Source organism: Choloepus didactylus, chromosome 1 (assembly GCF_015220235.1).
Source record: "Choloepus didactylus isolate mChoDid1 chromosome 1, mChoDid1.pri, whole genome shotgun sequence".
Taxonomy (NCBI): domain Eukaryota; kingdom Metazoa; phylum Chordata; class Mammalia; order Pilosa; family Megalonychidae; genus Choloepus; species Choloepus didactylus.
The window spans coordinates 20,137,572-20,150,155 of NC_051307.1; the positions used below are offsets into that span (position 1 = coordinate 20,137,572).

A 12,584-nucleotide genomic window follows, 5' to 3' on the forward strand; every position below is an offset into this window, starting at 1 on the left:
TGCTAAAAGAAACCCCAGGACAGGCAAGAAACTAATTAAAGTGGTTACCTATGACAAGGAATACTGGACAGATAAAAGGATAAGAGTGAGGGGGTGATATTTTGTGGTATACATTTTTATATTTTTAAATTTGTGAATGTCAATGTATAAATGAATTAAAAAATTAAGTTAAAGATAACTAAAACTTTTTAAAAACAGTTGTCACAAGTAATGTAGGCTTGAAAAAAAAGCACAACTATTCCTTCACATACATAAAATTCTCCTGCAATGAATACTAAATGAGCTAATTCTGTAATTGCCAAATGAACATGCCATACATAAAATGAAACAACAGCAACCAGTGTCATTTAGACTGCAAGTTCAAAATGAAAAACTAGAAAAGTGTAGTTTTCTTCATAATCACTCACCTTGGCTTGTTTTTTGGCTTGCTTCTTTGCTTTTTTCTGTAAGTGTTTACTTATTCCTGAAGGAATATCATTTCTCTCTTTTATGTAACTGTCATTATCTTTTTCTTCCTCGCTGTCTTTATCTTTATCTTCCATTGTCTTTTTTAGATTTTTATCATTTATGCTTTTCTTACCACTCTTAAAATATGGAGAAAGTATAGGTCAAAAATAAAATTTTATAACTAATGTTTGATGAAAAGGTAATTCATATTACCTAAATATTTTTCTACTCCTGTTTTATACTAGATTTATTCTCCACAATATTTGAAAATATATCCAGGACAAAATTCATTCATTTCATATACCTAGAAAGCAATCTTCACATACTGAGAAAACAACCAAGCAAACAAACAAACAAACAAAAAACAGAAAAGGCAACTTTACATGCAAATGTAACAGAAAAGAATACAGCAAATTTTACTAGATGCATTTCTAAATACACTTCCAGTTTATAAGTGATTTACATGTCACAGCACAGGTAATCCTTTTGACTCCTTTCTTTACATGTAAATGATAGTTTTAAAGAAAGCAAATAAAGGTAAATGTGATGAGTCTTTAATCACTAAGTATAAAGACAACAGAATCCTACTAGTATGAAGCTGAATGATGATTTACCCAATAAATTCTTATGTTCTCATTTTTACTACCTCTACTTCAAAAGAACCAAACTAATATGGCTTAAAATTGAGATACTCTCCATTTAATATTAATGAACTCAGGACTACAAAGGATTTATGGTTAGTCTAAACAATGAATAAAGAGTTAAATTTTAATACGGGGAAAATACTTCCCAATATTTAAACCAATCAAGATAATTATATGACGTACTCTAGACACACCAACTTCTTACAAAAAAGTATTTACATGTTGCTATATTAGGTAACTTTCTTGGGGTAAAGTAGGAACATGTTGGAAGTTAAGCAGTTATCTTAGGTTAGTTGTCTGTTTCTTACCCCCTTGTTATGGTCTCTTTGAAATGTTCTTTTATTGTATGTTTGTTTTCTTTTTAACTTTTTTTTTTCATACAGTTGATTTAAAAAAGAAGGGAAAGTTAAAAAAAAAAAAAGAAAAGAAAAACAAGGAAAAAAAAAAGATGTAGTGCCCCCTTGAGGAGCCTGTGGAGAATGCAGGGGTATTCGCCTACCCCACCTCCATGGTTGCTAACATGACCACAGACATAGGGGACTGGTGGTTTGATGGGTTGAGCCCTCTACCATAAGTTTTACCCTTGGGAAGACGGTTGCTGCAAAGGAGAGGCTAGGCCTCCCTATATTTGTGCCTAAGAGTCTCCTCCTGAATGCCTCTTTGTTGCTCAGATGTGGCCCTCTCTCTCTGGCTAAGCCAACTTGAAAGGTGAAATCACTGCCCTCCCCCCTACGTGGGATCAGACACCCAGGGGAGTGAATCTCCCTGGCAACGTGGAATATGACTCCCGGGGAGGAATGTAGACCCGGCATCGTGGGACGGAGAACATCTTCTTGACCAAAAGGGGGATGTGAAAGGAAATGAAATAAGCTTCAGTGGCAGAGAGATTCCAAAACGAGCCGAGAGGTCACTCTGGTGGGCACTCTTATGCACACTTTAGACAACCCTTTTTAGGTTCTAAAGAATTGGGGTAGCTGGTGGTGGATACCTGAAACTATCAAACTACAACCCAGAACCCATGAATCTCGAAGACAGTTGTATAAAAATGTAGCTTATGAGGGGTGACAATGGGATTGGGAAAGCCATAAGGACCAAACTCCACTTTGTCTAGTTTATGGATGGATGTGTAGAAAAGTAGGGGAAGGAAACAAACAGACAAAGGTACCCAGTGTTCTTTTTTACTTCAATTGCTCTTTTTCACTCTAATTATTATTCTTGTTATTTTTGTGTGTGTGCTAATGAAGGTGTCAGGGATTGATTTAGGTGATGAATGTACAACTATGTAATGGTACTGTAAACAATCGAAAGTACAATTTGTTTTGTATGACTGCGTGGTATGTGAATATATCTCAATAAAATGATGATTAAAAAAAAAAAGTATTTACCATATTCTTTATTCAAATCTTAAAAATTACTCATCTCAAATAGATTAAGAAATTTTTCTCTACGAGCTAGTAATGTACAAACTTAAAAAAGGTGACCAGGCTTCCCCCATAAAATCTAACAGAGAGAAAAAAAACAATCTGAAATAAACTCAATAGTCTTACCTGATCATCTAAAACTGGGAGAGACAAATCAAGGAAAGATTCATGAACCAAGGAGACCTTAACCAACCAAAAAAGAAAATGTAAAAAGAAGGAAAAGATTCACATTAAATATTACACATAAGAGCTCCCTGCCCTGCAGGGTTAGATTTTGAAATAAATAAAGGCCTAAGAAAATGAAATGAAAAATTATACAACGTTGAGAACTCTGGGTTAGGGGAGATAAATCAAAAAGTTGTTTCTTTAAGACTTAAAGAGTACTGATATTCCCAGCAAAGAACCATGCATATCTAGACAGTTCAACAAAGAATATCATATGAAGTTTCTGGTTTTGAAAGTCAAATTTTATAAACTGTATCTCTATTAATATGAATGATCAAGCCAGTCATGACTACATCTACTTACAGTTCTGCACTCGTCACACATGATTGTACTAGTGAGTTCACCACCAAAGATGCGATCTACAAAGCTTGGCATTGATTTTTTCTTTTCATAATCTGAAGGGAAAAAAAAAAATTACCAACTACCTTCATACAATTAACTGAATAAGGGAAGTTAAAACTCACCTTCCTAACGTTAAAATTTTAATTTCCCCCCCAAAAATAACAAAAAATTTTAATTTCCTATCCCATACTTTTTTACTCTATCTATAATTACCATAATTTTATTTTTATGCTAAAGAAATCAGTAGCATATACTCTACCTTTGAGTATACTTTGAGCATAGGACATTCTGTAACACAATCACCTTTCATTAATAAGGAAAAAAATTCTGATCCAAGATCTAGTCAGTGGAAAATAAATTGTACAAGGCAGTGAAACTTTCTGCATATCGATATCTCCACTAGTAAAATGAGCAGATGAGACTAGGTGAGATGATATCCTAGATCCTTCGAGCTCTAACATTTACCATTTAGTACTAATAAAAGATATCACACTAGCACACTTGGAGAGAATGCATGTAACTTGCTTTGTGAACTCTGTAAGACTGAACTGTTTTTTTTTATTTAAAAAAAAAAATTCAGGAAAATGTTTCAGACTAAATCCTCCTTTTATCTTTCCTATGTCCCCCAAAATAATCTTGATAAGTTTAATATAAATTTAATAAGGTAATAATTTTACTACATGAAATTTTAGTCTTATTTATACAGAAACCTATTTTTATGACTGACAGTGCCAGGAGGGACCATCCTATCTGTTTACAGGCCTAAAGGACACCGAGAGGCAAACAACTGCTATGTGTACATTCTAACTTGTGCAGTAGCCACTATTCATTTGTGGCCATTTAAATTTAATGAAAAATTAAAATTAAAATTTAGTTCCTCAGTTGCACTAGCCACATTTCATTGCTCAGTAGCCACATGTGGGTAATGGCTTCAGTATTGGACGGCATATGATATAGAACATTTCATTCATCACAAAAAGTTCTGGAGCTGTCCTACATCTTGAAAGGCCACATGACAGTAAGAAATAAGCTGGTTCCATGATTAATAATAAAGCTACTGCTAACTCATAAAGGCAATTATAATTCACTTATCACTGACTGTAATACTGAGCTTTTGAAAACTAAAATTGGGATGTCATCTTAGTCCACCATAAATTTCATCATAATGTTGCATAAAAAAAAAAAAAGACTATACCACAAGTTAAGTTTTTCTACAACATTCATTTTTGAGTACTGAATGATTTTTTAAAAAATCAATGGTGATACAGAGATTACATAGTATATATAAACATATAATATATAATAACTGTGGATTCAAAATACACTGCCAGCAATCTTGTCCTAAGGGATAGAGAGGAATTCAACGATAGTGTGTTTTAGTTCAAAAAGACACACATTACCTTTAACTTTATTTTTCAGTTCTTCATCCAATTTTTCAGAATTACCAAATGCTTTAAGAATTCCTTTACTCACTCTCTAAAAATAATGAAATGGATATATATATACTATTAAACTTTAAATTTTAGTCATTTACCTTAGAAAAGACATAATTAAGAAAGAGATCAAGATGTAGCTCCCCAGCTTTAGTGAAATAAAAATTAATATTTCCAAATTCACATTTTCAAAAATAATTCAAAGAACAAGAAGTATAACTATAAAGCAATCAGTAAACCCTGAATAAAGGCACTGTCTCACACTGCATGTTCTTAACATATTCAAATCAAAGATTTTCAACAAATGCCCACCTCCTTTAGAAAGATCACTGAAATATCTCATCCTAGAACCAGAGTGAGAGCTACAGGGACAGCCTCTTGAGCTTAGGGACCAGCTCCATTTTTACCAGTGACCTTGGAGCAGGTACTGAGAATCGCTGCACCTGAGCTTTACAATCTATGGAAGAGAATAATAACAGCTGCATCAACCCCACAGGATGGTTGTGAGGACTGAGTAAGGCAATTCATATAAAACACTTAGCACAATGCTTGGCATAAAGGAAGAGAAAAATAAATATTAGCTGTCACTATAACTACTATTAATTATAGTCACATCCCCAAATACATTGTTTTATATCCTGACAATTAGCAAAAATTTTTAAATGTAACAAATGTTCCCTGCCTCTCAGAAAACGAAAATACTTTCCAGATTCAAAATTGCACTCAGCATAAGAGTAAAGGCGCACTGCAACTGGGAATTGTTTGGGGAGAAGCAGTTTCCAATATTGCTTGCAACTACTCTGGTAGAGGCTAGTACAACCGACCCCTTAAAGAACAATAATGCTGAAAACTTCAAGTGATCTAGAACATCACTTAAAGGAGAATCACTTCTAACTCTCTTGATTCATTTTCATGATTAAAACATACTGGTTGAAGAGGCTAGTGGTGGGAAAAAAAAAAACCAAAACTAGAAGTACAATGGCCTCAATGACTAGCTTTCATTGCTTCAGTCATCCTCAAAACATCAAATCACAAAGTTAAAGATAGAATTATAAAATACGATGGTCATAATATGCTAACTTGATGTTCTTCTGCTCTCATCCCATCCAATAAATAGCGAAGCAGCTCCTGGCTGTCTTGCTGCTGATAGCCTTTAAAGCGCACTGCCCTATGGGGTGGGGATTGGGGGGAGGGGGAAGAAAAGAAAAGAAATTATGAGTCTACTAAAAATATGAAGCCTATGTTTACAAAATCTTAGGTTCACATCCCAAATCTGAACATTTCTAGTTTCTCAAAATTTCTGCTCAGTCCAAAAAATCCCTTGGCAGATTTAATTTTTACTTAAAACTATTTTTTGTAACCCAAGTGAAATAAGCCATGCTGTAATATATATACTGGACTGACTGATGCTACTATTTTTTTGCTGTTGTTTCTCAGCATCTTACTGATGCACTGAAAGCACAATTAAGCAGATACTCACTTTTTACAGACCTGAGAAAAGAGTTCTTTAGGTGTCACGATTCCCTTTTTGGTCTCTTGCATCTCGTTAAGAAACTGGCTCATGGCTAAAGTAAGAGGCCCTGGAGGCTCAAGGTTTATTTCTAAGGGTTCCTGAATATGAGAATAAAAATTACTTTCTTCAGTCAAATTTTAGAATCATTTACTTTACCAAAATGTAGTCAGTTAACATATTTTGCCAATGTTGCTGATAGAGCGGACCCATTTATAAGTTTAAAATGTGCAGCACAAGATGTAGAAACTTTCTGGACCTGGACTGTCTGGTGAAGAATTCAGCCCCACTACTTTAGTTTTAGATTATCAAGAACTTACTGCCATGTAAGAACTGAATGAGCCAAAGCAAAATATAAATAATAAAAACAGATAAGGCAAAATTTGGCTACACAGCTCTTAAGTCACCTTAAAAGATGTTAAAAATAGTAACACAGGCCTAGAGCTTCAAGAATCTCAATAACATTCCCCAGCTGAGATAGAACACAAGAGCACAACATGGCACACACAGAGCAAAACAAATGTAAAAGCCCTTATTTCTATCACCCTGAAAATGTTTTAACTTAGTAGCCTAAAACAAAACAAAACAAAGCAGATGGAAATGAATGTCAATTCTTTTTATTTTATAGTAGGTATTCAGAAAGGAAACTAATTGACTATAAAAGAAAATTTTAAAGTACATACTGTTAGTGCCAAATCAGGTGGTTCAATTTTCACAATTGTTCCAGACATTTTTACTTCTTTTAGTAGTTCTCTAAGTACTGGTGTTTGTGACAAATTCTGGAATGTAGAATGGAAAAGAAAAGGAAAATTATTGTAAAGGCAAAATGAATTCATTTTAACTGAATATTCTACCAAAAGAGAAAATCATTATCAGCCTTACAATCTTTATTCTGTTTATATTTGGGAAATGGAGTTATGGTAGGTGCTTCTTTCCACTCTGAAAGATTCATCAATACTTGTGCAGAGCTTACTTATCACCTCAGGGGACCATTCTTCAACCACCCAATCTGAAGTCACTGTGCCTACCACCACAATTCTCTCACCCACCACCACTTAACACCACTTGTAACTCCTTATTTGTCTCTGTACTAGGTTATCCTTTCCTTGCCTCACAAAGTGCAAGCTCCAGCAGGCAGATGCCACATTTGTTCTGAATCCCACTGCCCTCCAACGCTTACCACAAGGTTTTACTAACATGCAAAATAAAACATTTCTTTTTATTTTCTTTGAACTCATAGAAATAAATTTAAACTTGGGGTGGTTGGGAGGGGAGTCAATACTGTAAGTAACAGATCCTATAATATGATGAAATGTTTAAAGACTTTTTAAAAGGGGAAAAACTGGCACCTGCATAACTGCATTGAAGAAACATGTATTTCCCAAATTACTGAGTCCTTTCACAGTGATTTGGGAAGTAGAATTCATGGAAGGATTTTCTTTAGTTGTATTTTCCTTTTTTTCTCGCTCTTGTTCATTTTTACTCTCCTTTTCTAATTTTTTATTTTCAAGATCAATGTTCCCATTTTCTTTTGCTACATTAAAAAAAGAGAAAAAAATAATGTTTAGCAAAATGTATAATACAGTCAGTCACACCAACTGCAAAGTTATACTTGGGACAAAGAACTAGAAATTTGTGAATTTTATATAATATTATTTGCCACCAGTTTGACTTTAAATGTTGTCTAATAAATACAGGTAAATTACTATCAAGAGAAAAAGATAAATAAATAAATAAATAATATTCAGAACTGATGTAAGCATTAGTTTTGACAACTGAAACCAAACAGTATATGCTATGGTATAAATCTTTCCTCTTTTTACTACCCCGAAATTCTTAAAAATGAGAATACATTACCTCGTGAAATTAAGAGCATAAAACAATCAAGTAGAGAATGTGGACGTAAAATAAATTTTTAAACAAATTTTATGGGTCTAAAATCAATCCTGAAGTGAGAAACTATTCTGGCTCTGCCAAAGAAACTATTCTATCCTCTTTTTACAGTAAAAATCTAAAGAACAAGCCTAAAACAAATGATATATGCCAACCCACAATTTAATTATGCATCAAAAAAATCTAGAAGCATCTGGCCACTGGAAGGAGTTACAAATACTTTACTGTTATATCATCCCAACAAACAGAATGAAATCTTGCTATAACAAAATGTAAAAAGAGTTAAGTTAATATCAGACAAGTCTACCTTAAGCTCCATTCCAGGGCAGGGAAACAGGGAATTACTGCCCATCACACTAGTCTAGACTCTTCATCATATCCAACTAAATTATTTCTCAGATTCCTTCTAACTCTAACCATATATATTTTCATTATTTTGCATTAACAAAAAACAGTTTCACAGTTTAAAATCAACTATAACTAATTTTACCCAGCTACATGTAAATGCTGGAGTAGCATAATAAATAAATCTAAACATCAGCACATATATAAATCAACATTTATATTACATAATAAGAAACAAATAATTTTACCTGTTTTTGGAGTTGTAATGCCAGCTTGTTTTCTAACATAATCAACCACCTGCCCCAATCGATTTGAACTACAATATTGGACCTCATCATCACACATGTAACACCTGTCTCCCAAGAGATCAGAGAAGAAAATGACAAACAACCAAAAAAGGGAGCCAGATTATAATTCCTGGACTACAAAGTATATAAACACCAAAATATTCTATTAGAGAAAATGAAAATTATAATTCTGCATGTTTTCTCCAAGAAGATTATCCATCTTAAATCTTAACTCTGAATAATTATTATTTTAAAGTTAGCCATAATTTTGGCTATATATAAATACTGTGAAAACATTTTACTGTAACAGCTATTTGTAACAATAAAGTCAAAAGATTTTTCCAAACATATTTCAAAATAAAGTCCTACACCAACAAAATTAACAAATTGACAATGGACAGATGATGAGTGAACACTGCTATGAAAATACATGGGTTTCAAAAATGTGAAAATTTGTTTTAATGATGTAAAATACACGAAATACAACATACCAGAGTCTGATATTTATTTTTATGCCAATTCACTGCAAAGATTTTATTCTTTTCTCAGTTTTCTCATAATTTGTTCTTGGGGTCCCCATTTTTAAACTAAAAAGCAACCCACCATATGTCTTAAAATATCACAAGCAAAAAAATAAAAAGGGGTGAAGATTCCTAAGTCTTAGACATGCTACAATATTTGTGTTTGTTCTATATAAATCAAAAGGTTTGCATAACATCACATTCTCTAGCCTTCTGAAAGTGATATTAAACAAATACACCAAAAATTTTAACTTTCCTTCTTAAATTATTCTCAAACATCTCCATTCTCCAATATTTCAAATAGTCTTCAATATGCAAAGGAGTCAAAACTCACCATACACTCCAGTTATCCAAATTAAGAACCAGACAGTGAGGTTCAGATCTTGGTATCAAATAGTGCTTCAAGGCATGCTGCTCCTGAGAATTTCTGCCACAGCCCTAGAGAATCATAATCATAAACCTCCAAGTCACAAATTCATGGAAAAAGGAGAGAATTCATCATCTATAATAAACAAAAGGAAGTAGCACAAGTAATGCTGCCATTCTTACAATTCTGGAAATAAAATGTTAGACTTCAAAGTCTGGATTTTGTTAAAACTTGAATACCACAAGCAACTTAGGACATTTAAGGAAGAAGGTATTTAGAAAACCATGCACTAAATGTATCCTTCCTATCCATACTGTCCTTTCTAATCCCAATTAAACCACAGTAATTCAGCAGTTCATTAAGTCCAACATAGACTACTTAAAGGTACTCTAACTGTTCTCTTGACTTCAGCTTCCTTCTGTAGACACCTATTTTATTCAGTTTAATGTTCCTAAAACAAAGTTCTGTTCATATACTCAATTTGAAAATTATGAATTGCTCTAACTCTCCTAAACCAGATACCCTACGACCCCAACCCATCTTTCCAGCATTAACACCCAGATTCTCCTATTCACAAACCATATACTAGCTAAAAACATACTCAGCAATTTCCCAACTACACAGTTTTGTTCATGTTATTCTATTTGTCCTGGAGTCCTCCAGTTACTACCACCTAGTCAAGTCCTACCCATTCTTCTGGATCTTGTTCAAAAGCCACATTCTCCCAGAAGCCTATGCTTATCCTTCAAGATGAGAAAATATTTTATCTTTCCTGTACATAAACTTTTATAAAATATGGTGTAAATTCTGGGTGGCATTCCTTATTTTCTACCTTCTATTAATGTTACTAGTATTTATATCCTTTTTCCACTGTACTGTATATCTCAAATGCAAGAATTGTGTCATTAACCTTCCTATTACCAAAAGATCAAGTGCATGGGGAGGTGGTCAAAAAGCATTAATTGAACAAGTAAACTGAAGATTTTTATCTAAGAGATGTAAAGTCTAACTCATAAAAGAATTTGACCAATCTTCTACCTCCAGCTGGTTAGATCAATAAGAAATGCACCTTCACTGTCTATCTATCTGAATCAGAATACCAATCTCCTTGGACCACACTATAATAACTTGTCCTGCTTCTACTGGAGCTGAAAATACTTTAGAGGCTTAATGTATGCATATATATACATCTATCTCGGTGGCTTCTATTTCTTTCACTGTGATATCAAATCACTACTGGTTTAATTTATCCCATTACACTTAATTCCAAAATAAACAAATTAAAATTTGATATTAATTTTGAAAACTGTAACGCCATTTCAGATAATTTGAGACCAAGAATGAGATGAGCTGTCTTAAGAGAACTGCTGAACTAATGGTGCAAAAGATAATCATAGTAAGACAAAGTTAACAGTTAACAGTGCTGTCTTACCCTTAGGAATTAAAAAGGTAGAAAAATAAAACGTATAATAGTAAATGCATTCTGGAAATTTTTAAATAGCAAAATACAGTTGTAAATACCCACCTATATATAAATCTTCAATTAAAACCTTTTCAAACACAGACAATAAATATGCTCTTTGCTAACATATAGATTGTTTTAAAAACTGACTGATTGCAATAAGGTATTATGACACACCTATCAGGATGGCTAAAACAAAAAATAATGACAACACCAAAAGCTGGCAAGGATGTGGAAAAATCAGATCACTCAAACATTATTGGTGCAAAAGTAAAATGATACAGCCACTCAGGAGAATAATTTGGCTATTTCTGATAAAACTAAAATGTAATTACTATATGACCAGGCAATTACATTTACATTCCTGGGCATTTATTTCATTGAAATAAAACTTAAGTTTACATGAAAACTAGTACACAACATTCAAAGCAGCTTTATTTGTAATAGCCAAAAAATGGAGTTGGCCCAGATGTCCAGGTGAATGATTAAACCAACTATGTACTGTGCTGAAAAGAATTAAAATAGCAGGCCTGAGCTTGCTATCCTTAGAAAGGTCTCCTAGTAGGTTAGCCTTTGGCTAATATCTACAAACATGGATTTTGGGAAAGTTCCCACTGTTCTCAGAACTGGTAAGAGTGGCCCACTGTGCCTAAACCTGTTTACATAAACAATGTGGTTTATGCTGAACTCCTGCTTTTCTTCAGGGAGTCTGAAATTTGGTACATGCCAAGCAAAGGATGCCTTCATGACCCACCTCAATAAAAACTCTGGGCACTGGGTCTCTAACGAGCATCCCCAGCAAACAGAATTTCACATGTGTTGTCACAACTTGCTGCTAGAGGAATTCAGCAAGTCCCTTACGACTCCACTGGGAGAGGACTCCTGGAAGCACTCACTTGGTTTCCTCCAAACTGCATGCCTTTTCTCTTTGCTGATTTTGCTTTGTAACCCCTCACTGTAATAAATCATACTACTACTGTGAACCCTCCTAGCAAATCATCAAACCCAGGGGTAGTCTTGCCCCAGAAAGGTACATACATACCAGTGAATACTATTTAGCAGTAAAAATGAACTACTGATATGCACAACAACTTAGATCAAACTCCAGGGAATTATTCTGACTGGAAAAGACTCAACCCCAGCAAGTTATATACTATATGATTCTACCTAAATAACATTTTTGAAATAACAACATTTTCAAATGTAGAACAGAGGAGTAGTGTAGTTGCCAGGCATTGGCAGGGGAGGCAGGAGGGAGGTGGATGTGGTTATAAAAGGGCAAAATAAGGGATCTTTGTGGTACTGGAACTGTTTGGTATCTTGATTGTGGCAGTGTGTATGTGAACCTACACAGGTGATAAAACTGTATGTAACTTAATATACAGATACTCATACACACATACAAATGAGTACAAGCAAAACTGGGGAAATGCTGAGTTAGACTGGTGAATTATATCAAAGTCTATCCTGGTTGTGATATTATACTTTAATTTTGCAAAATGTTACCATTGAGGGAAACTAGGCGAAGTGTACAAGAGCTCTCTCTGTATTATTTTTTACAACTGCATGTGAATCTATAATTATCTCAATAAAAATTTTAATTAAACAAAAACGTAAAAAAATGTCTGCCCCACCTTGATGCTTCATATGGGAATGCCTAGTTTCCTAACATATAAACCTGGCAAAT

The 12,584-nt window shown here is 33.8% G+C and overlaps 1 protein-coding gene across 3 annotated transcripts in view; it reads right to left on the minus strand.

Annotated features, from left to right (window-relative positions):
* Positions 1-12,584, minus strand: part of USP16 (ubiquitin specific peptidase 16) — a 28,607-nt gene that overhangs the window by 10,096 nt on the left and 5,927 nt on the right. For 2 of the 3 annotated variants that reach the window (XM_037832816.1, XM_037832826.1), the window contains 10 exons: positions 9,403-9,506; positions 8,509-8,612; positions 7,372-7,556; positions 6,706-6,801; positions 5,993-6,123; positions 5,593-5,680; positions 4,480-4,555; positions 3,041-3,132; positions 2,639-2,695; positions 408-584 (listed from right to left, as the gene is read on the minus strand). In XM_037832816.1, coding sequence (XP_037688744.1) covers positions 408-584; positions 2,639-2,695; positions 3,041-3,132; positions 4,480-4,555; positions 5,593-5,680; positions 5,993-6,123; positions 6,706-6,801; positions 7,372-7,556; positions 8,509-8,612; positions 9,403-9,506 — 1,110 coding nt within the window. Of the gene's footprint in view, positions 1-407; positions 585-2,638; positions 2,696-3,040; positions 3,133-4,479; positions 4,556-5,592; positions 5,681-5,992; positions 6,124-6,705; positions 6,802-7,371; positions 7,557-8,508; positions 8,613-9,402; positions 9,571-12,584 lie in introns of all 3 variants that reach the window. The other variant, XM_037832832.1, reaches the window with a different exon arrangement.